This window comes from Medicago truncatula, chromosome 8 (assembly GCF_003473485.1).
Source record: "Medicago truncatula cultivar Jemalong A17 chromosome 8, MtrunA17r5.0-ANR, whole genome shotgun sequence".
NCBI lineage: Eukaryota > Viridiplantae > Streptophyta > Magnoliopsida > Fabales > Fabaceae > Medicago > Medicago truncatula.
The window spans coordinates 26,566,743-26,592,123 of record NC_053049.1 but is presented as its reverse complement, the minus strand read 5'-3'; the positions used below and the strand labels follow the sequence as shown (position 1 = coordinate 26,592,123).

The 25,381-nt window shown below is 32.4% G+C and overlaps 2 protein-coding genes across 2 annotated transcripts; both read right to left on the bottom strand.

The window, feature by feature from the left end:
• Window positions 1–3,216: 3,216 nt before the first annotated feature.
• On the bottom strand, window positions 3,217–8,438 carry LOC25502717 (F-box/FBD/LRR-repeat protein At4g26340). Its single transcript, XM_013590276.3, has 5 exons — window positions 7,931–8,438; window positions 6,788–7,253; window positions 6,552–6,701; window positions 6,171–6,471; window positions 3,217–3,442 (listed from the first exon to the last, which is right to left on the bottom strand). Exons 1-4 carry the CDS (start codon window positions 8,389–8,391, stop codon window positions 6,172–6,174), a joined length of 1,377 nt encoding a protein of 458 aa, XP_013445730.1. The 5' UTR covers window positions 8,392–8,438; the 3' UTR covers window positions 3,217–3,442; window position 6,171.
• Window positions 8,439–11,592: 3,154 nt separating this feature from the next.
• LOC25502716 (F-box/FBD/LRR-repeat protein At1g16930) lies at window positions 11,593–14,580 on the bottom strand. Its single transcript, XM_024773455.2, has 4 exons — window positions 13,841–14,580; window positions 12,196–12,649; window positions 11,949–12,098; window positions 11,593–11,823 (listed from the first exon to the last, which is right to left on the bottom strand). Exons 1-2 carry the CDS (start codon window positions 14,521–14,523, stop codon window positions 12,250–12,252), a joined length of 1,083 nt encoding a protein of 360 aa, XP_024629223.1. The 5' UTR covers window positions 14,524–14,580; the 3' UTR covers window positions 11,593–11,823; window positions 11,949–12,098; window positions 12,196–12,249.
• Window positions 14,581–25,381: the final 10,801 nt, after the last annotated feature.

The window sequence follows — 25,381 nt, the reverse complement described above, 5'->3', positions numbered from 1 at the left end:
GTCTTTCCGACTGCAGTTAATTACCACTGGCTCCCAGATGCAGTTAACTACAGCTGGCTCAGCTACACTTAAGTTTGGTTCCTGACAAAACATCAATTGTGATTTAACGCGTTTCAGTCGAAAAATCAATATAAATCGAGGCTTATTTGGAATGCTACGAAATTTTGCGAATCCTCTATATGTATTTTCATAGAGGTGTCTATAAAGTTTCGTAGCATTCCGACTAAGTCTTGATTTATTTTGATTTTTCGACCAAACCGTGCAAAATCGCAACTTATTTCCAATTGCGAGTCCGGAAAAGTGACCTAGAGGTTGAATTTTTTAACAATTTTTTGCACACATGTTTAGGACAAAAAAAAAAAACATCTCCCACAAAAAATTTGAATTTTTCGACATTGGACGGATTAAATATGAATTTTTAATGTGTCTAAAATTGAAGACACCAAAACATTAACCTAAAAATCGAATTTTGAGCTATTTTTTACACACATCTCTATAAAACTACAGATAGAGGATTTTCAAATTTTCGTAGTATTTCAATTAAGCCTCAATTTATTTTAATTTTTTACCGAAATGCGTATAATCGCAAATATTTTCCCAACTACGCATTTCATAGAGGTGTCTATAAAGTTTCGTAGCATTCCGACTAAGTCTTGATTTATTTTGATTTTTCGACCAAACCGTGCAAAATCGCAACTTATTTCCAATTGCAAGTCCGGAAAAGTGACCTAGAGGTTGAATTTTTTAACAATTTTTTGCACACATGTTTAGGACAAAAAAAAAACATCTCCCACAAAAAATTTGAATTTTTCGACATTGGACGGATTAAATATGAATTTTTAATGTGTCTAAAATTGAAGACACTAAAACATTAACCTAAAAATCGAATTTTGAGCTATTTTTTACAGACATCTCTATAAAACTACAGATAGAGGATTTTCAAATTTTCGTAGTATTTCAATTAAGCCTCAATTTATTTTAATTTTTTACCGAAATGCGTATAATCGCAAATATTTTCCCAACTACGCATTTCATAGAGGTGTCTATAAAGTTTCGTAGCATTCCGACTAAGTCTTGATTTATTTTGATTTTTCGACCAAACCGTGCAAAATCGCAACTTATTTCCAACTGCGAGTCCGGAAAAGTGACCTAGAGGTTGAATTTTTTAACAATTTTTTGCACACATGTTTAGGACAAAAAAAAAAACATCTCCCACAAAAAATTTGAATTTTTCGACATTGGACGGATTAAATATGAATTTTTAATGTGTCTAAAATTGAAGACACCAAAACATTAACCTAAAAATCGAATTTTGAGCTATTTTTTACAGACGTCTCTATAAAACTACAGATAGAGGATTTTCAAATTTTCGTAGTATTTCAATTAAGCCTCAATTTATTTTAATTTTTTACCGAAATGCATATAATCGCAAATATTTTCCCAACTGCGCATCTGAAAAATTACAGAGGTTGAATTTTTTTCATATTTTTCTGCACACATTCTAAGGACATAAAAAAAAAATTCCACAAAAAATTAGAATTTTCCGACAACGGACAGATTAAATATGAATTTTTAATGCGCCAAAAACTCAAGAAACCAAAACATCAAAACATCGACCTAGAAATTGAATTTTGAGCTGATTTTTTCTAGACACCTCTATAAAAATCCATATAGAGGATCTGTAAAGTTTCGTAGCATTCCGAATAAACCTTTATTTATTTTCATTTTTCGACTGAAACGCGTAAAATCACAATTGATTCTCTGCCAGGAATTGCACTTAAGTGCAGCAAAACTAGTTGTATTTAACTGCAACTGGTGTCATCTGTAGTTAATTATTGCTGGAGAAAAAAATGTATTTTCCATGTATTTTTAGGAAGTATTGGTGTCTATGTGAAAACTTGATAACTCATTATTCATGATCCGTAAGATATGATCATCAGTGTACTCACAAAATAATCTCGATGTTTCAATGTTATCTCACTTCACACTAAAGTTTAATTACAAATGTTTTAAGAATAATGTCCTATTGATTAATGATGTTTCATGATTATGTCACACTTAATATTCCAGTTATTCATTTTGGTTTTTGCAATATTAAAAAACCTTACTAGATTTTACAGGAAGAAAAATACTTCAATATAAATATGGGAAGAAGACACAAGAAATAGTTTAAATGTTTAATTTTCCAATATACATACACAATAATTTTTTTATCGGCACATTTGGTTACTTTACAAATGCCAGCAAGAGGAAATATATTTGAGTCGATGATTCATCATTAACGGTTGCGTCGCTAGTTTAAATATGGATATTTCTTGATTCCAAATCAACTCAATATTTATTGATATTTTGATTTGTATGGCAACTAAACTTTGTATTCATAGTTGCTTCCAAATCTATGAACTGGAGGCTCGACTCTTATAGTAAAAATAGACCTTTAATAAAAAAGCGTACAATTTTTTTTAAAAGATTAATTTTCTGTTTAAATTGAAAATAACACTCGTATAATGATTATTAGCCACCAAAATCAAAATTAGCAATTATTTTTACTAAAATCTGTTTTTTTAATTTAGAAATAGAAACATGGAACATAATTCTTTACTTAGAAATTGAAACATGAAACATGTTTATTTTTCTTTTTTGAGTAGGGATGAGAATATTGAGCAATAATTTTTTTCTTGAGGCCCATCACTTTGGGAGGCCCAGCTCGATTGAGCTCGTTGCACTCCCCAAAGAACGGCCCTGTGGAACGATATTCTTAAAAATATTAGATATAATATTTCTGCTCATGTGTTTGGTAAGTATTTATATATTTTAGGAATTCTTTAATCATTATTTGGTTTGAAGAACAAAAAATGAATGTGAATAGTAGTCAGAAGTTATAATCTGTAGATTTTTATCCTATTGAAATGTCCCACACTAAGATAATAATAACAAGTAAGGAAATCAAGTATAAATCATATTTCTGGTAATAAACTCACTCAAGGTCCAAAAAATAGTCTTGTTGCAGAAGTCAAATGATTTTGCTGGTAATATAATCCTCAAAGATATCATTAGTGTAGTTGACAATAAGTCTTTTGAGTCTTCTTTTGTAGAAACGGTTTGTTAATCGTTTAAATCATTCTCTTTGTTTAGCAACAAGTTATATGAAATAAGATCTGAAGTAGACATGAGGACGACCAGAGTGTCTAGACCGACGAAATATGACGGTGCGAGTTCGCCAATTGGATGGTGTACCTGCTATGCATTTTGAAACAAATTGAGTACATCCAAAGATACATTAACATTGTTACAATTCATGTTTGTACAAGATTTTGGTATCAATTAGTAATTTCAAAATATAAGCTGCCTCTAAATCCTTTTACCAAATAAGACACCATGTAAAGCTTGCAACAGGTTTTATGCATTCTGCTATAATGTAGTACTTTAAGTGCTCAATATGCTGCAAAAGTAGAAAGAATAAAGTTCAGTCAATCATATTAGTGCTAAACTAAAAGTGATCATATATATTGTTGCTTCTCTTGCAAATTTTTTGTTCATCAAAATTTTTAGTGCATAAATTTTTAAAAAGAGGATTTAGATGAGCATATAAAACACTAATAAGGCTTGTACACCATTAAATGAGCACTATAACATATATACAAACATGGCATCCAATAAGGTAACCATTCCTATAATTTACAATTTGCACAACTGTTGCATGTTATCAGGAAAATATATGTATAAGGTATGAACTATTGGCATGAAAATTCGACCAATACACCAAAATCAAATTTAGAAATCAGCACAGCAAAAACCTTAAAAGGATTAATAATTTATTAACATAGATTAAAGTTGAGATACTCATGCTTCCATTTCAATACTTGGGATATCTACTCTAAGTTGAATGTAAAGAAGCTTAGTAAGGATCAATATTGAAACAAGAGAGGCAGAGTAGCTTCTTGAAAAATACATTACAAATTAAGAGGTTTTTGGTGAAAATACCAACAACTAAGGAATAATTATTCCTTACATCAATTCCTTTCTAGGTGTCTAAGATTAATTTGACACCTTGTCAAAGATCAAATGACAACAATGTGTGTGCAGCATAACTATCCTATGTCTATTTCTATACAGTCAAAAGTTTGAGTACTGATAAATTTTTTAATTGTAATTATATACCAACGCAACTGCTCCTTCCGAGTTACCAAAAAAACAACAATCTAAGGAAAAAAAGATTGTATTCAGTCTTTGGTATGTCATGATCTTTATAGTCTTGCGCTTTTATGCATCTAAAAATATTGTATATAACTATCACATAACTCAGTCATGTCTATATCAGATGCATCCAACACCAAACTAATGACTACATTTTGACTGCAATCAGTTCAGCATTCTTTTTACAAATGCATATAAATCTAGTAATATATACTACACCAAAAACACACAGTAACTGCCGCTGCCAGATTTAAGTGTGTTAAGTTATGTAATAAACTAAAACTAAACAAGAAAGTTGAGAATGGCAGCACACACCGCAACATATAACAGATTGGAAAATGTTATTTGGACAACTAAATAGTTGTCCAACAACATATTTATATATTGTTTAGATACAATGTCATCGACGATTTAGTGATCATGGATCGGGGCATGTATCACAAACACTCATGAATACAAAGTTGGTAATCAGATTATAATAGAAAGACATGACTTCATCGAAGGTGGTACAATCATTCTTCAAAGTGAACACTAGTGCTCTCAAAAAACAACGACTCAGTAGCGCTAACAATAGAAAAAGGTAGTAGACTTTTTGGTGTGGCTTTTTTCTGTCAAACTCCCCTTCTCTATCCATTAAAAGTTAACTGCATAACATGGTTACTGTTGTCTGACACCCTCGCTCGGCCAATAGTAATTGCATACAACATTTCATCAATATTTGTTAAGAGTCCCACATCGGATAGGAGATGGCCTGACAATGTGTTTATAAGTGGGGGCAATCATCACCTCACAAGCCGGTTTTGTGGGGTTGTGTTAGGCCCAACCATGATTTCTAAGATGGTATCAGAGCCCCTTCAAGATCCATTGGGCCACCTGCTATCAGGTTTCCGCTATCGGGCCACCCACACCTGCTATCAGGTTTCCGCTATCCGGTTTTGTGGGGTTGTGTTAGGCCCAACCACGATCTCTAAGAATAGTAACTACAAAAGGAGAAGTGGTGCTGAATATTACCAAAACAAAAAGCATGAAACAATGTGCAGCAAAAGGAGAACTGATGCTGAAAAATGACCAATAAAAGGAAACAAAGAGCACGAAGAAGTGAGAGTAAAATTGATGAAAACTGAGGAAACGGTGTGCTTGGGTTGAAATATCAATCAGGATAGAGTCTACAAGAGGAGAAGTGGTGCTGAAAATTACAAAAACAAAAAGCACAAACAAAGCACAACAAAAGGGGAAGTGATGCTGAAAAATTACCAATAAAAGGAGCACAAAGAAATGAAAGGAGAACCTAAAATTGATGAAAACTGAGGAAACTATGTGCTTGGGTTGAATTTGGTGAGCCACTAGTACATGGGTTGTGTTCAGATAGAACTGAGGAAACTTTTTTTATTAAGGATATGACTCGTAGAAGTTGCTTACAACAGAGAGTACATCACACTGAATTTAGGATTTGCAAAGAGATTGATGAAGAGAATAAGAGTGCACTAGGAATTTAAGAGCCTAGACTCTGAATCTACCAATTCCCCCGGTTAACCGAAGTCCTTTCTCTCCCAAATTTTAGTTATCGAATACTCATATTCTTATATAATATTAACATTTATTAAAAATATATATATATATATACACACACACACACACACAATAATAACATAGGAGTTACTGCACATACACCCGCTACTAATAATTAAATAAACTGCTTCCTAAAATTTTAGAACATCTTACCCCAAGCCTAATTGTATTTCTAGACTTCTTTCTAACATAGGTCCCCAGGTTAAGTCATGAGAAAATAATTAGATCAAATAAATTTGATGCTTTGGAGTTGGAGGGTATGAATTAATGGAATTTCACCACAAACAATATAGTTGAAAATGTGGTGACAAGCATGTAAAATTGAAGGACATCTAATAGTGCAGACTAACCATCATTTTTTTATTCAGTAAGCAACATAGAATGAAAACGGTAAAAGTTCACACCTTAAGGTGATGCATCATAGTCAAATTTAACTTGGCAAATGGCAGATCCCCTTGGTAGATCAGAAATTTTTTTCTCCAACTCCTCCGGTTGGTCCATCCAACAACCGCCAATAAGCATTGTCTTCAAAACAAGCCCATTTAGCAAAACATAGGCAATAAATTCCAGCTCGTGTGAATTTCCTTCATAGTCTTGGAAGTCAATAAAGGTCAAGTGTGATATGAGACAGTTCGGAACGTTCTTAGGCTTTACCGCCCATCCATGGGAAGGTGATGGATCATCGGTGACTGATGTTGGATCTTCCTGGCAACAAAGGACAACTTACATAAGATCCAAATAAAAAATGCAGGCACACACCAAAGTTTTAGTTCAACTAGACACACCTGGTCATCGTATGTTATGAGAGTTTGTAGCACAGGACACTTTTGAAGCACATCGAACAGAAAACTCAAGTTGAAAGAAGGAAAAGAGACCTTTAGATAAACTAAATAGTGAAATTCTGGAATATCTAGAATGGGGGAAGAAAATAGCCACTGCTTGCACACAGCCAACAACAAGTTAATATTGGTAGAGAGTACATATATAATAGAAACATATAAATAATGAAAACTTCAGTCACCTGTGTTGTTGGGCTATGTAGCTCTAGATGTTTAAGTCCAGAGAGAGCACGGAGGAGTTTGAGTAAAGGTTCAACAGATTCACTATCAGGATGAGAAAATAGGTCAAGATCTGCTTCTTCCACGTTGTGCAAGTTCTCGCCGATAGTAGCAGCATTGAGAAATGTGACAGCGGCGAGGCTAAGGTACTTGAGAGCAGGTGCGTCTATTTCAAGGCAAATCCCATACCCAACCTCAACAGTGATTTTCAAGCTCTTCAAGGAAGATGGAACCCGAAGACTAACCAATTCATCATAACCGAGACCAAGGGAAAGAATTTCCAGAGTTTCGAGAATGGGGCATCCAGAAAGAAGGATATTCAGGGAATTCATATCCAAGCTATAGTTGTATCCTAGTTTCATCACCTTCAGCGATGGTAAACAGATCTCGGAAGAGTCTTGCAATTCGAACTCGATGCAACCATCGAGACTGAGGTACATTACATTACATTACATGAATGTTAGTATCAAAATCACATTTAAATTACTCCCTTCATCCCAAATTATATGTCATTTTACAATAACAATGAAACATTAATGTTAATTTATTTTTCTCAAAAGATATTTTTGCAAAGTGACTTGTATTTTCATGGCTTAAATAGGTCTTTCGTTCCTGCAAATATAGGTCATTTGAATTTTCGTTACTGAAGTTACTAATCCTTCCTATCTGCCACTGCAAATATTAACTTTTGTTTTTTTGCTGAGGTGGGCTGTCATTAGTGACGTGGTGCCCATGTGGCAAGTGATGATTGGGTGTGGTAGTTGGCTTAAATAGGTCTTTTGTCTTTGCAAATATAAGTCATTTGAATTTTCGTCCAGAAGTTACTAATCAGACATAACCAGACCATTTTTCAAATGATTAATATTTGCACTGGCACATTGGAAGGATTAGTAACTTCAGGGCAAAAATTTAAATTGCAGGGACGAAAAACCTATTTAAGCCTATTTTCATTTATACATGTAATTTGGGACAGAGCAAGTAAATTGGAACAGCTTAGCTCATATCATTACAAGTCATATCAATATTTGGAATATCATGGTTTAAGAGCATTCAATTTTAGAATTAGTAGAAACTGCATTTAACCCTAAAACAAAGTGAATGGTTACCTGAGAGAGAGTAGGTTAGAGCAAGAGAAGAGAGTGATAGGAAGGGTGAAGTCATCTCCCTCGATCCTGAGATGAAATTCCTGGAGGTGGGGCCCAACGGCAGTCCGAATCCACGCATTGACTGAGTGTGTGTAGAAGGTTTTAGGTTCGGAGTCATAACAGAGGAGACAGAACTTCCGGATGTGAGGTGAGCTACGGAGAGCGAGGACAGCGTTGACGAAAACGGTGAATGACATAAACAGTTCGGCATTGTGTTGAGAGTAATCGTGGAAATCGAAGACTTGAAGAGTCTTCCAGAGGTAACGCCACCTGCGAGAGATAAGACTTGTACGAACGCAGGTGTCGGTAGGGAGGAAAGACAGAATGTGGCGTAGTAAGGCGTCCGGAAGAGTGCTGATTCTGTCGTCAATGTCATCATCTTCGTTTTTTTCTTCTGCTTTCAGTCGTCGTTTCGCCTTCATTGTCGTTTCTTTTCTCTTCTTTTACTCCCACCACCACCACCCACACCTTTTAAAGATTTTTTTATTTTGTACCTTCGTGGCATCAAATTATAAAATTTAAAGTATTTTCGCCCTTTGTAATTTTAGAGAATCTCGGTTTACCCCCTACCATATCATCGATATTTCAGTTTACCCCCTGTAATATCATCGATTTTGTACAGTCAAAATTCATGAAAATCTAAAACCAAAAAGATTCAAATTACATGGGGAATCTAAACAAGGGAGTAAACATATATATTGACCTAAATTTTAACATAATTATTGATTGTAGACACATTTAATCAAAATAGAATTTTTTTTTGTTAACAAAATCATATCAATTCTTATAAACATTTATTTATTGTTACATTCATTCCATTAAACACTTATTTATTGTCGTAAAAGTTCTATAAGATAAAAGTTTGGCGACTATTTTAGTACAATATTGACTAGCAGATTGCAAGACTATTTTAAAATTTTAATACATTAAAAATTATTATGCCTACTCCTTAAATATTTAGGGACCAAAATGACTATAATCCTAAATTTCAATATACAAATTTCGATAGACAACTAAAGTTTTCTTTCCTTTTCTCTTTATAAAAAAAAAAAGGAATTGCTAACAGATGTTATAAATGCAAGGATGATAATTAGGCTTTTAAAAGAAAAAACATGACCTACCAAAAAATTTAGACACTTGTTAAGGATTAAAAAAAGAGATAATTTAATGTGGAAAAAGTTTTATTTTGAAGTCTCAAAGTATTGAATATACAATTTTCAAAACAAAAAAAAAAAAATCATCTTTTGACTTCTAAACTCATGAGGCAATTGTTAGCATTTCCCAAAATTTTAAGGCCTATTTCTAGTTTGTAATCTGACATTAGTTTATTTTTTAAGTCTAAGTACGTCTTTTCGAAAATTTGATATGATAAGTTAATATGTTAAAAAAGTCTTATACTAACGTCTTTTCCAAAGAAGTGATGCTTCCTGGAGTTTAATAGATGCTTCCAGCCGAGTTGCATATGGATTTTTACCGGACATAATTGATCTTCCCTTTGATAGATTTCCTTACTCATTTATTTATTTTGCATTGTTTGGTTTTCATTTTTGCTTTTCTTTTTTGAGGGTTTTGGCCTAGTCTCCCCTCTCTCTGTACAGACTTTTTCCCCCTTTTTTTATTGAATTTTAGAGTTTGACAGGCATAGGATGGAGGCTTCCCGGGGTGTCAATCTAATTGGGATGTCGGTGTTGTCCCCTGATGTCTTTCTCTCTCCCTGCTTAGCAAAAAAAAAGAATTATGCCCCGTAGTTGGGTTTCTTTTTGCTTAACTTGTCGTTTAAGACTTATGACTTGTTAATGCCCCATAGTTAGGTTGTTTTGCCTATGTAATTTCTCAGACTTACGACTTATGACCTACGACTTTTGCCTATGTAATATTTCAGTTTCAATTTGTGTGTTCTGGCATTTTTACTTAATTTTGTACCCATATGCTTCAAGGATCAATTTGATATCTGATTAAACAATTCAGGAACTTATTTGATGGTTTTTAATATAACATATGGATCTATTTGATAGATAGTGAAATAATTCAGGGACTAATATGATAGAAATATTATTACAGAAAGGTTACATTTCTGAATCATCTTTAACCTCTTTTCATCACCATTAAATTTGAAGCTTGAAGATGAAGCTCGACTTTCATAACAATTTTTTCTCATATTCCCACCCCCCTTCATTCAAGTTTTTTGAATTGGGGAAGAACTGGACCACTTATTATTGGAGGAAATTTAGGTGATTTTAGAATGTAGATTGCAGATTGTGTAATTAGGGTTCCAATTTTATACAATTGGGGAAGATAGAGCCATTGAGGAAGAAAAGAGCCGTTTCGGAAGAAACCAAAAAAATTCTGCAAATCAATCAATTTAGTCCTTCGAAATGTTTGTTATAACGGCCAAATTACTCTATGTCTACGTGGCGCCTGACATGTGAGAGGTTAACGGTCACGATAGCCCCGTTAACGCTCCGTTTGAACAGAAGGACTAACTTGATTGACATTTAACAAATTCAGGGATTAAATTGATATTTCACATAATTGAGGGACGAAGTTGGCCGACCCGTGTAAATTCAGGGACGAAGTGGATGATTTACTCAAAGTTAGCTACATGAAAAGCAAGAATTACACATAACAAAAAAACAAAAATTGAGTTGACGCATGTCAGTGGGATTTGGCGAAAATCAAAGGGTGGTTGGTGACAAATTTAAGGGTGGAGATTTATTCTTACCTTTCGTAGAATGCCGATTCGTAACAGCAAGCAATTCTCTTAAATAAATGTACTAGTATGGATCAACTGGATGAAGAACAAATGTCTATGTTTTACTTTTAACAAGTTTGTCGTTTGGTGGACTGCGAACTAATATAGACGACCATGCTATGTGGCTTGTAATATCTTGACCTGACTGGCTAGCAAGATCCAACTTAGCACCGGTTTGACTGTTCAAGTCATGTCAGCTTAGCTCGTCCTCACTCAACACAAGTTTGACTGCTTAAGCCATGAAAGCTCAGCTTGTCCTCACTCAACACTGGTTTGACTGTTCAAGTCATGTCAGCTTAACTCGTTCTCACTCAACACTAGTTTAATTGTTCAAGCGACCCCAACCATGCCAAGATCAGCCCAAGTTGTGGTTTCATTCAAGTGTATCACCACCTATCCACGCAGTGACGTAAACTATGTATGCCCTAATTCCATGTGTCGTGTACAAATAATCGAAGTCTTTAAAAGTGCATCTAAGCATAACATGTCACGTACGGACGAGTTGCAAACTAATTCATGTGCAGTCTTACGCAAACTGAACAGCCAATGAAAGGCTCTAGATCACAACTAAATGGGCTTAAGTGACCAACGAGTTTAAAAGGAGACACTTGAGAGACATTCATTACCTTCAAATTTCTAGTTTGAACGATGTATTTTCATTTAAATCATAGTGTTCCTGAAGCTCCACCTAGGTAGCTTCACTGAACAGCTTAACTTGTATTTACTTACGTGAACAATAAATAATATAGTTTATTTTTAATTAATTTGATGAACTAATATATCAATGAAATTATATTCATTTTAATATTTAACTTGACATTTTAAAAAATTTAACTATATCTTCACAAAAAAAAACACACACACACAGGAGTGAAAAACATTGTCTAACTTTTCCATTAGTTCATCATATTGAAGCAAAATCAAGAACGACAATAGCAGTAGGAAATCAAACTCTGTCTACATTGTTGAATTCAATATATTTTGTCTGCATTGCTGATATTGAGCTGTGACTTTCTATGTGAATATAGGTCAGGTGGGACTTGAGACATTCAGAAACTCTTGTTGACTCCGGCTGCCATGTTCTCAATGGTGGTTGTTCCTCCTGCCAACAACAAGGGACACCATGCCATGACTCAATAATATATTTGTGTGCGGATAGATACATATGCATGCATATATATAGACAGACCAAAGATTGATTAAATTAAACTTAAGAAGTCAACAAACCTTGCTGCTTTGGATTATGAGAACTTTAAGCATATGGCATTTCTCAAGCACGTTGAGCAGAAGATTTGAGTTAAAGCAGGGAAGAATGAACTTTAGACGATCTAATTTGCGAAACTCTGGATAGTTTAGAACATGGGAATGAAGTGGCCACTGGTTGTACATGATAACAACAAGTGATGGCACAATATTAGTACCAACTACAATTTACATATATAAAATCATATTAACCGTAAAAATAAAACTTCACCTTTGATGTTGAATGACGCAAAAGTAGATTTGATGCAACTTCACCTATCTTATCTCAGAATCGGATCTCATCTCGGATGCAGTTGAGAATAGGGTCGACAAATTCACTCTCTCTCAGGGAAAAGACATCAAGAAATGCTTCCACCATACTATGAAAGATGCCAACGATGCCCAATGTGACACATGGATAGATATCAATATCATCAAACTCAAAGTAAGTCCAAGTGAAATTGTCATTGATGGATTTCAACTTGGAGCTGGAGAAAGGTGGAACAGCAAGCTTGGTCAAAGATATGTCTCTGTATTCAAGGATAGTATCCAAAGTTTCCAGCACAGGGCAGCTAGAGAGAAAGGCAACTTTCGAATCCAGTTCCCATATGTCGAGTTTGAGCTGCTTCAATGATGGAAAATGAACTGAAGAATGTTCAACCTTCATTTTGATTGCACCGTAAAGACTGCAGTTTTTTCAAAAGACAAACAAAGAGGTTATAGGTTATAGATAACACTGTATATTTGTTTTGTTTACTTGTTAGAAATAGAACGAGAACAATAGATAAAATGATAGAAGTGAGGTTGGACATAATATGCAAAACATGAGTATTTTGGCAATTTCATAGGATTAAAACAAATTTGAAACATAAATCACGCTATCTCTACCTTATTATAGGTTTCTAACAAAACAAAAAAAACAAGTGGGTAAATAATAATATAGGTATGTATGTTTTAAGGTTTTTTTTTTCTTCTTTTTGTTACTGTTTTAAGGTTTGTTTGGTAAGACATGATTTTATAGCTTATACTCCCTCCGTCCCAAATTGTATGACGTTTTGGGCATTTCACACGTATTAAGAAATGCAATTAGTATTGTATGGAAAAGAGATATTATAAGTTGTTTTACAAAATTGTCTTTAATAAATACTCCCTCCGTTCCAAAATACATGTCCAAGTCAACCATTTCACATATGTCAATGCACAATTTTGACGGTTAATATCTTAAATTATCTAAAGTAAAATTATAAAAATTTAATATTTTGAAAATATTTGTCGAGACAAATCAAACATAATATTTGTATTTATACATTAGTTAAAAAGTATGGTCAAAGTAAGTCAAGTAAATAGTGCACATTGCAAAATTTGAACATGTATTTTGAAACGGAAGGAGTAATATGGAAAAGATAAATAAAAGAATTGAAAGAAGATAAAGTAATAAATAGTTAAGGTTATAATAGGAAAAGTAACATTAACGTTGCATTGGTATTGTAAAACGACATATAATTTGGACAAATAATTTGGGACAAAGAGAGTACCTTATAAGTTCATTTGATTAAAAAGACTAGTTTGCTAACCGTCACTTTCTAACAAGCTTATAACTTATTTTTACTAGCTTAGAGAGGTTTTTGATATGCTGATTCAAGTAGCTTATAGCTTAAAGTTTATAGTTTATCATTAATTTATCTCAAGTTTACCCCTGCAATCTTAATTGAAAAAAAGAAAATATTAATTAAGTATATCATATCATTTCATATTTATAGTCTATTTATAAGCTAACTTATCCACCATAAGCACTGATTTTTACCAAACCCAGCCATAGTAGTAACAAGTGGTGTGTGTTGATATTGTGATAATAGCTTTAAAATAAATGAACTTACGTGAGGGAAACGAGGTTGTTGCAGTTGATAAAAAGGGAAGAAGGGAGTGTTACTAAACAATCGGCAACACATTCGGCATTTGGAACCTTGAGATAGAGTTGTTGAAGGTGGGGTCCAGTGGCAGCACGGATCCACACTTTAAACTTGTTCTCATCGGCGTATCCACAGCTGAGACGGAACTTTCGAATGTTGCGGGATCTGCGGAGAGCGAGCACACTGTCAACGTAATAGGCAAACTTTTTGAACTTTTTGTACTCACAGTCATGGGGGGTGTGGAAGACCGGGTCCGAGTCCTTAAAGTTGAAGACCTGAAGTTGCTCCCAAAGGTTGCGCCACTTTCGAGAAGCGAGACTCATCGTTGCCACGGAGGTTCTTGTTGGTAGGAAGGAGAGTATATGCAACAACAGTGGATCCGGCAGAGTGCTTATCCTGTCGATCTCATCCTCTTCCCCTTCTTCATCATCATCCTCCTCCTCCTCTTCTTCTTCTTCTTCTTCTTCTTCTTCTTCGTCATCATGTTCATCTTCTTCTTCTTCTTCTTCTTCTTCTTCTTCTTCCTCATCATGTTCATCTTCTTCTTCCTCGTCATGTTCATCTTCTTCTTCTTCTACTTCACCTTCGTCTTCCTCCTCATTATGTTCTTCTACTTTCCGTCGTTTCCAGCTCGATTCGGCCATAGTCATTTTCGTGTACTCAACAATGAAAGACTGGTTATAACTGGAGTGACTGATTATGATGTGGGTGTCTTTATCTATGCCCACTAGGTTTAGGGAGATGACGTCGTTTTCACTCAAATTACTAAATTGTCCATCCACCTCATTGAAAATTGCTTGTTTGGCTGTGTTTTGCTTTTCAGTTTTTGAAAACTGTTTCATAAATCTGTTTTTAAGAAGAAAATAAAAAATAAAAAATCTGTTTGGGAATTATATTTTCAACAACAGTTTTAAAGATGAAAAATGAAAAAAATTGTTTGGAAACTTTACTTTAACAATACATTTTCAAAACTATTTTTGACTCAATGTACTACGAACTAATATAGACGACCATGCTATGTGGCTTGTAATGTCTTGATCTGACTGGTTAGCAAGATCCAACTTAGCACTGCTTTGATTGTTCAAGTCATGTCAGCTTAGCTCATCCTCACTCAACACAAGTTTGACTACTCAAGCCATGACAACTCAACTTGTCCTCACTCAACACTGGATTGATTTTTCAAGTCATGTCAAGTCAACTCGTTCTCACTCAGCACTAGTTAACTATTCAAGCGACCCCAACCATGCCAAGCTCATGCCAAATTAGGCTAGATAAACTTGATGTGGTTCCATTCAAGTGTATCACTACACATCCACGCAGTGCCGTAAACTATGTATGCCCTAATTCCATGTGTCGTGTACGAATAATCGAAGTCTTTAAAAGTGCATCTCAACATAACATGTCATGTACGGACGAGTTGCAAACTAGTTCACGTGCAGTCTTACGTACACAAACCGAACAACCAATGAAAGACTCTAGATCACGGCTTAATGGGCTTGAGTGACCAACATGTTTAAAAGGGGACACTTGAGCGACATTCATTACCTTCAAATTTCTATTTTGAACAGTGTATTTTCATTTAAGTCTTAGAGTGTTCTTGAAGCTCCACCTAGGTAGCTTCTCTGAACAGCTCACTAGTTGTAACTTGTATTTACATACGCGAACAATAAATAATATAGTTTATGTTTAATTAATTTGATGAAGTAATATATCAATGAAATTATATTCATTTTAATATTTAACTTGACATTTTAAAAAATTTAACTATATTTTCAAAAAAAAAAAAAAAAAAAGGAATGAAAAACATTGTCTTTAACGTTTCCATTGGACATTGGTTCATATTGAAGCAAAATCAAGAACGACAATAGCAGTAGGAAATCAAACTGTCTACATTGTTGAATTCAATATATTTTAAAATTGAAGGGCAGCTAATAGTGTAGACAAACCATTATTTTTTTATTCAGTAAGCCACGTAGAATGAAAATGGTAGAAGTTCACAGTTCCATAAGGTGATGCAGCTTAGTTAAATTCCAGCTCGTGTAAATGTTCTTCAAATCCTTGAAAGTAAATAAAGGTCAAATGGGATATGAGACAGTAAGGAACACTCTTACGCTTTGCCTCTCATCCATAGGAAGGTGATGAATCCATTGACAGATGTTTGATCTTTCTGGCAACAAAGGACAATTACATAAGATGCCAATAAAAAATGCAGGTACACTTTTGAAGCACATCGAACAGAAAACTCAAGTTGAAAGAAGGAAAAGAGACATTTAGATAAACTAAATATAGTGAAATTCTGGAATATCTAGAATGGGGGAAGAAAATAGCCACTGCTTGCACACAGACAACAAGAAGTTAATATTGGTGGAGAGTACATGTATAACAAAAACATATAAATAACGAAAACTTCAGCAGCCTTTGTTGTTGAATACTTGAACTATGTAGCTATAGATGTTTAAGTCCTAAGAGAATGGTTCTATTAGACTACAACTTATTTCCTTCAAGAAGATACTTGTTTCCTTAATTACTAATCAGTTACATCTTAGGTTCAGCAGAGTTACTATTCGGTCTTAGTAACGTCACCTCCTAAGTACTTACTACTAGCGTCAACTCTCTTTCGGTATCTTTCGTTAATTACTTCCTAAACAGATAGTTATTAGTATAATGTTATAAATATCAAGATATAAGCAACAAGATAGTAATAAAAATATTGGGCCCTATCACAATCTAAGGTTGCACCTACTATAAAAATAAACTAAGGAATTTCCTAATAAAACTTAATAGCGAACAAAAGATAAATAAAATAAAAACGATATTATATTAAATAAATATCCAACAAAAATAAAAAGAGGTTCATCTTAAAACTCTAACCTAAAGAGAATTAGTTACACATGGTAACTAAAAACAAATTACTAACGATAAAAACATACCCTATAGCTTCAAAGTTGCCTTCCTCTTGAATTGCCACAATTCTGAATGAGAAATTCTGAATAAGGAAGGCTAGTATTTATGGTGAGAGTTTCTGCATGGGTCTGGTTTAAAAGTGCGGGCTTTACCCAACACAGAAGTAGGAAAAGATGCTTACGCCCCACATTTTTGGATTCACGAGGCGCATGGAAAATGCAGGGGCCCATTTGAGTGCACCCCATATCATGCCCTAGGCGCATTGAAAATTCCCTAGGCGCATATCATATAGTTTCCTGGGCCCAAATTCTCGATTTTTTACGTCGTTTTAGGTCTTCGTCTTCAAATAACTAACCTCGGAACTTGGGAACATAATTCCTCCCATTTGTATGTCTCCTAAGGCATCTTGAATCTTCATTTTTGGTCTTCCTAAGTCTTCACAATTCTTCAGATGTTCTTGATTTGCCGATTTGCATGACTTATTCGTGAATTACTTCAAAAACCCCCTAAAATTGCTATGTTTCGAGAAAACTAGAAATACACTCAAATATAGAAAAAAATTACAAAATCCCAAAATTATAGGCAATTGTTCTAATACTTATCCTTTTTGCTACTAAATCCTACTGAAAATAACTGAAAAACATGCTAAGAATAACGTGAGTTGATTTGTCATCAGTCCCCTCACTAAGTACTTTTATCTCATGGTTTTGCTCTATGGCTTGTTTCCCTAGTCACTAATTAGTTACTTCCTGATTAAGACATATATAAATATCAAAATTAGGTATGTCACCTTCCTAAGTGCCTAGGTATCAGGGTTATAATTCAAAGGAGATAAATCTTACGCACGATAGTAAAATTAAATAGCATAAATAAAATAACCGAATATAGACTTTAAATTAAATACATTATCCAACAACCAAAATAGAGGTTCATCTTAAAACCCTAGCCTAAAAAGATTTAGTTGCACATGGTAACTAAAGACAAACTACAAAAGGAATAAAACACACCCTAAAAAAACTTGGAGTGAGGAGAGAAACTCCTCCCTTGAAACTCCTAATGTTTCCCTTCCTCTTGAACCACTTCGTTCTGAATGAGAAATTATGAATGAGAGGAGTAATATTTATAGGGAGAGTTTCCACCTAAAGTTGGGCTAAAAAACCTGATGAAGAATAATATGGAAGTCTCTAGAATGGTGAAGAATAATATGGAAGACTCTAGAATACTGGGGAATAATAAGGAAGCTACCAGATACTACTAAATAAGCACTAGGGAAGTCTTAACTTTTCTAGATCCTTCTAGGCTTATGTACTATAGTATCCATATCTCTAGACTTTTCTTTGTTTCTAGATATTTCTAGTTTTTAATGGAGAGCCTTCCTAGAGTAGTATAAATAAGGCTCACCATCTAGTGTTTTGGCATACTGAAGCATAATCAAGCATTGAATCATTCAAGTAATATAACTTTTCTTAGAGAATATTAGAGTGTTTCTCTATTTTCTCTACCTTTCCTTTTGTCCCTGAGCCAAAACCGAACTTTTATCACAAAAGTAACAACATTTCAGTATTGCCCTGCATGACACATGTGCCAAGCGCCTAGACCATGCACTAGGCGCATGTGAGTGCTGTTTTAGGCACCTAGAATCATGCGCCAGATGTATAATCATGTGCCTAGGTGCACAAAAATGCGTACCAGGCACATGTGAGCGAAGTTTGGGTGCTGAAATGCTTGTTTTTTCGTCTTTTTGGGTGTTTGCTTCCATATAAGATGTCTTGGAACTTGGGAACTAAATTCCTCTCTCTGTAATGTCTTCTGAGGCCTCTTAAATCTTCATTCTTTAATCTTCCCAAAGTCCTCACAAATCTTCAGGTGTTTTATTTTGCCGATTTGCATGATTTCTTTGTGAATTACATGAAAACACCTTAAAATTGTTATGTTTCAGGAAGAATATAATTACAGAATTAAATATAGAAAACATTACAAATATTCTGAAATCATAAGCAATTGCATTAATACTTCTCTATTCTGGATGTAAAACCTACTGAAAATAACTAAAAACATACTAAGAATAACGTTAGATGACATGTCATCATTAAGATAGAGATAGGTGATTGTTAAGTATGATATAAGGATTAACGAACAATCAAAATCTTCAACGGTTATAAATTCACTTAATAGATTAAGGGATTGTATCTTTAGGAGAGGGCTCTGCCTCAAGAGATTGATCAGAGTCATTTTATTAATTCATTGTAAAACTAAGTGAACAATTGTAAAAAAGAGGTGCAAATTATCATACAATAAGCAATAAAGGATTCAGAAGGCTTAATCATTTTTATCATGAAATTTTAAACCAAATTATATCACATTTTCCAATAGTGAATGTTAGTAAACAAAACCATTTGCCCTTGTGCAACCCCCCAAATTTTACTTATCAAGTAGAAAATATCAACAGACCTCGTAAATATGAATTTTATTTTCATTACCTCGATAGTTTTTGGTACACTTATCAAATATTTATCACCAATCTTCTTCCACATCTAAGCTAACATGTCAAGTTTACTAGCTTCCTCATCTGCTTTCTTTCTTTCTGAAGTTCTTGAACTATGGTGCAAAGAGTTGACCCAATACAAATTCACATATGATCTCGTACTTCAAAACGACAAAATTATATGGAAAAGACTAATATGATACCAATTAAACAAATGAAAGAACCTATATTTGCACCTTTTTATTAATACGAGAGCAATATAAACCCCACAATAAAGATAAGGGATCAAAAAGATGCTTAAACCCTATTTATTCATTTCAAAAACAAACTTTTTTCTTATATAGAGAGCATTTTTGTGTAACACAAATATTGGGTATTGTCATTAACTAATTTCATTATCTCGCTTACCACAAATATTGGGTTGTGTCGTTAACAAAATTTAATTATATAGGGAGCATTTTTGTAACACAAATGTTAACCACTTTTTAAATTTATCTATTAACCACTGTGACTGTCACAAAAATGCATGACCTCAACCATTTACGTAATTCGGTAATTATTATTTTCTGAAACTATGTAAAATAAGTGGTTGATGGTTTACATTTTTGTGATTAATGAGATTTATGTTAAAAAAAAGTACTTGATGACGTACATTTTTGTGGTTAATGAAGTTGTGACTTGACATACATTTTTGTGGTTAATGAAGTTGTGACTTTTGTTAATGATACAATTCAATTTTTGTTTTGTTTTGTTTGTTTTTTTTTCTTTTTTTTGTCAAGTAGTCTAATGGCTGAAACTCACACATTTTAAATATGCAGAAGTGGGATGGTAGGGGTTCGAACCCCTGCTCCTGCATAAATCATGCAATGTCCCTACCAACTGAGCTAAGTTCACGGGACTGTTTTGTTTGTTTGTTTTTATTGGTGAACAATGTAGCTATCCCGTTCCCTAAAAAAAAAAAAAAATCTATCCCGTATTTTATATCATATTATTGTGTTCCAATAACATTTTTTCTATACTATAGTTAGATTGTGCCTCCACGTATTCCTTTCAGAAAAGAAAAAAAAAATAGCCATTTATTATGTTCCAATAGCATTTGTTTTACATTATGGTTTTTTCTAAATTACCTTTGAAAACTCATGGGCAATTTACCCAAACCAATCAAAATTTTCCATGTGTACTCCATTAGAATAATAATATTTATTATTTTATTTTGCAAAAATTTAGCATGTATTTTATTATTTGCATATTCACCCCATCTTAAATTAATGATTTTTTACAATTTAAACCATCACAATAATTAAATTTATCCTCTAATCCAATCACTCCTTTTATTTTATCAAATTTGGAATTTAATGCCAAAGATCATGCATTCATTCAAATTTAGTTGAACGACTTGGCAAAAATCATTAAAAATTAAAATTATCATTCGTTGGAATCGAACTTGAATGCACCCACTTATTTGAAATGTTTTCCCAAACCACTTGACCAATACATTTTTTATGAATTAAATTGGAATGCAAAAATATGTTATTAGTGAGCAATTTTTTTTTTTTGTTTTTGTTTGCAGTGACTTATAATTTAGCTTTAGTAATAATAATAATATTCATTTTATATGTGTATATTTATGAAATAGTAAATCTTTCTTAAAAAATAATAATAAATTCATTCAATTGATTTTTTATATTGTAAATATCATTCTTTTATATAAATTCATACTTTTATATAGATTCGATGAACTACAACATTGTTTCATTTGTGATCAACCGAATTTTGACTTATTTTAGGTACTATCTTTCATTTGGATCAGATAAATTGTTTAAAGGTATTAATTTTTTTTTGCAGAGTGTTATAAGTTATAACCTAGCTTTAGTAAAAAAAAATCATTTTATGTGTATATTTATGAAATAGTAAATCTTTCTTAAAAAAAAATATGAATCATTCATTTGATTTTTTATATTTTAAATATCTTTCTTTTATATAAATTCATACTTTTATATAGATTCGATGAACTACAACAATGTTTCATTTGTGATCAACCAAATTATGATTTATTTTAGATAATATCTTTCATTTGGATCAGATAAATTGTTTAAAGGTATTAATTTTTTTTTTCAATGTCTTATAACTTATAACTTAGCTTTAGTAAAAAAAAAAGGCTTATTTAATTCTTTGGTTTTATTTTGGTCTCACAATTAATAAAACTCACGTTTTAGTCCTTCACTTTTCCCACAGTTTGCCAAATAAATTAACTTTAACCTCAAATATCTATGGTGAACCCACTGGTCCACTATAGATCCTATTATTTTTTTTTTAATATAAACTGTTTGATCTTTTTTAATAAAGAAGGATTGTTAGATCATGCATGTCCACTGTGAACCAACAACATCTAGCATTATATCCCATACTTCATCTTCTTCCTTCCCTCATTCATCACCTTCATAAAAAAAAATTCTGAGAAAATCCAGATAACCACCATCAAAACCTCTTTTTCAAAACCACCATCAACACCGTTGTCTATATATCCATCATCTCAATCCCTCTCTCTCTCAATCGAACCCACGCACCCCAAATCCGAATTCGACAATAAAAAATTGAAGTTGGAATTGATTTTTTATTGAGAAGTCAAAAATGAAAGAGAAGGAGGAGAATGCAATGAAGATGATAGAAGGGAAAATGGTATCCGATGGAGAAGAGAGAGCATGAGAGGTAAGGAATAGTTTAGGAAAAAAGGGTTTAAGGGGATAGAGAGTAGATCGGGATTGAGAGAGATAGATTGGGAAAAAAATCAATTTTTTTTAAGCATTGTCATTGAGAACTATTGTGATTACATCTATGATTCTGGAATTCTTCTGCTTAACAGTCCTTCTTGGTTCAGCAAAAACGATGCAAATCTATAGGAAGATGAATTGAGTTAAAAATTGGAATAATAAGGAATGAATGAATATGAATCAGAAGAAGCAAAGAGATATTCTTGACGTGGGAGAAAAGATTAATGAGAATTAGAATCTTGTCCAAATATTATGTAACAACATAAGAATCTTAAAAAAATTCCTTTAAATTTATCTATTTATTTTTTGAAATGTTGGATATTCTTGCTGTTGATTGATGATTATGGATTTTGTTTTAATGGTATAATTGGGATAATAAAAAAGCAAATATTAAATATACTCATATAGTTTGTTACACTTTTTAAATGATAAAGGAAAAAAACCAGACACACATATCGTGTTTGTTACATTTGTTTTAATATTTAAATTTATTCTTATTTATTTGTTACATGTGTTGTTTGTATTAAAAATTAAGGGTATTTTTGGAAAGAAAAATCCTGCTCAAAAGTGCTGAAAGAGATAGTTTTCTTTATATATAGTATAGATACTATATATAACTAGCGAAAAAACGGGCACGTGACATGTGTAAATTATGAACGGTATTTTATATGAAATTTTGATTTTGATTAAAATTATAAGTACAAATATTTGTGAAATTAAAATTGTAACAAACCCAAAAAAATCATGTTTATCTTTTCCCACACAACACAGTAGTTTAACAAATATAATACAAATTCTTATCTTTTTTTAATACCACCAAGAATGTAACATTAATATAGGAAAATTTGTTTAAGGGTATAATTGAAATTATAAAAAATTCAGCCCAAACTCTCTATTCCCTTCATATATAGTATATATAGTATTTTGTAAAAAAAAAAAAAAAAGTATATATAGTATTGTTCCTGTTGCAGTGGTATATTTCCTATTTTAATGAGATTTCATTTTTCTAATTCAAATTTAATATAATATTATTAAAGGATAAAATAGTAAATAAAATAGGCTTAATTGCACTTTTGGACCCCTATCTTTCCAAAAGTTGTGGTTATGGACGGCTAACTAATTTAAATACAAAACAGCTCCCTATGTTTTGATTTTTTGGCAATTTTGGACCCCCAATCCATTGTTGACTCGGTCAACGCTGATGTGACACCCTAAGTGAGGTGCCACTTGTCAATTTTTTATTTTTTTTTGCCTTGGGGGTCCAAAACTGCTAAAGAATCAAAACATAGGGGACTGTTTTGTATTTAAATTAGTTAGGGGTCCATAACCGCAACTTTTGGAAAGATTGGGGTCCAAAAGTGCAATTAAGCCAATAAAATATTTTAAATGAACAGTAAAATCAATAGTATATACATATAAAGTAATGTTTTTATGCCACATGTTGCCTTTGTAATGCCCTGAATTCTAGTAGAACCGTGCATTTGCGGTTTTATCCCACCAGTGATCGAATCTATATAAAAGTATGAATTTATATAAAAGAATGATATTTAAAATATAAAAAAATCAATTGAATGAATTCATTTTTTTTTAAGAAATATTTACTATTTCATAAATATACACATATAAAATGATTTTTTTTTTTTTACTAAAGCTAGGTTATAACTTATAAGACACTGCAAAAAAAAATAAAAATTAATACCTTTGAACAATTTATCTGATCAAAATGAAAGATAGTACCTAAAATAAATCATAATTCGTTTGATCACAAATGAAACAATGTTGTAGTTCATCGAATCTATATAAAAGTATAAATTTATATAAAAGAATGATATTTAAAGTATAAAAAATCAATTGAATGAATTCATTTTTTTTAAGAAAGATTTACTATTTCATAAATATACACATATAAAATAATTTTTTTTACTAAAGCTAGGTTATAACTTATAAGACCTTGCAAAAAAAAAATTTATTACCTTTAAACAATTTATCTGATCCAAATGGAAGATAGTACCTAAAATAAATCATAATTCGGTGGATCACAAATGAAACATTGTTGTAGGTCATCGAATCTATATAAAAGTATGAATTTATAAAAAAGAATGATATTTAAAATATAAAAAATCAATTGAATGAATTCATTTTTCTTAAGAAAAATTTACTACTTCATAATTATACACATATAAAATGATTTTTTTTTTACTAAAGCTAGGTTACAAAGGCACTGCAAATAAAAATAAAATAATTTGCTCACTAATAACATAATTTTGAATTCCAAATTATTTCATAAAAAATGTATTGATCAAGTGGTTCCAAAGTACATTTTAAATAGGTGGGAGCACCCAGGTTCAATTCCCAAGGGTGATAATTTTAATTTTTAAAAAAGAGGTTTGGAGAGTGATTGGATTAGAGGTGAAATTTAATTATTGTGATGGTTTAAATAATAAAATATTTGCTAAATTTTTGCAAAATAAAATAATAAATGTTATTATTCTAATGGAGTACACATGAAAACTTTTGATTGGTTTGGATAAATTGCCCATGAATTTTCAAAGACAACCTAGGCCTCACCTTATATTATAGATTATAGATAGATAGATAGATCGTGTCTCCACGAATTGTGTGTGCGTGCTTAGTAAAAGGTCGATTAAAAAGGGACAAGAGGCGAATAAATAAACCTTGTAAACAGGTTCTTCTTAATTCTTATCCTTAAAACTTGTTGTTACTAGACAAAAAAAAGCCCAATACTTTTTGGTTTAGACATTCAGTAAATACTTTATAGACACACTAATCAACGTGATTCGAACTTAGACAACATAGTAGAGGCCATGGAAGTTTGAGTCTTAATTATGTGTGTGTAATCTGTATGAAGCTTTTGCACAATTTGGATGGAAACAGGGGAAATGAATGAAAGTGAAAAGAAGACGAATATTGCACTGTGTTTCCTTTCATTTTTAAGCTTTTGGTTTTCTGGCCGTTACTTTGTTTTAAAGATGAGCTATGTTATTTGTACATTTAAAATTGGACAACCAATGCAAATATTATTAAAAATACTTCCTCCGTCCCTTAATGTAGGCATCCATTATCTTTTTCACATTTTTTAAGAAAATTTGTCAGTGTAATTAATGTGTCTGTTTTGTGTGTTAATATTATCAAATTGTCTTTTGTTTGTATGTGTATTAAATTTGACTTTTCATATTTCAAGATAAAATAGTAGTATTAATTAGGGGTATGTTTAAGAAAAATAATAATAAATGCATCTAAGAATTTGAAAAAGGATTTACATTTAGGGACAAAAATAAAATCAAATGAGTGCTTAGATATATGGACGGAGGGAGTAGTAAATAAGTT

Coding starts and splice junctions, on each gene's coding strand:
- LOC25502716 (XM_024773455.2), bottom strand. CDS start 14,523: ATGACTATGGCCGAATCGAGCTGGAAACGACGGAAAGTAGAAGAACAT. Junction 12,650..13,840: donor AACAACCTCGTTTCCCTCAC/GTAAGTTCATTT, acceptor AAAAAACTGCAG/TCTTTACGGTGCAATCAAAA.
- LOC25502717 (XM_013590276.3), bottom strand. CDS start 8,391: ATGAAGGCGAAACGACGACTGAAAGCAGAAGAAAAAAACGAAGATGAT. Junction 7,254..7,930: donor TCTAACCTACTCTCTCTCAG/GTAACCATTCAC, acceptor AATGTACCTCAG/TCTCGATGGTTGCATCGAGT. Junction 6,472..6,551: donor TCATAACATACGATGACCAG/GTGTGTCTAGTT, acceptor CTTTGTTGCCAG/GAAGATCCAACATCAGTCAC.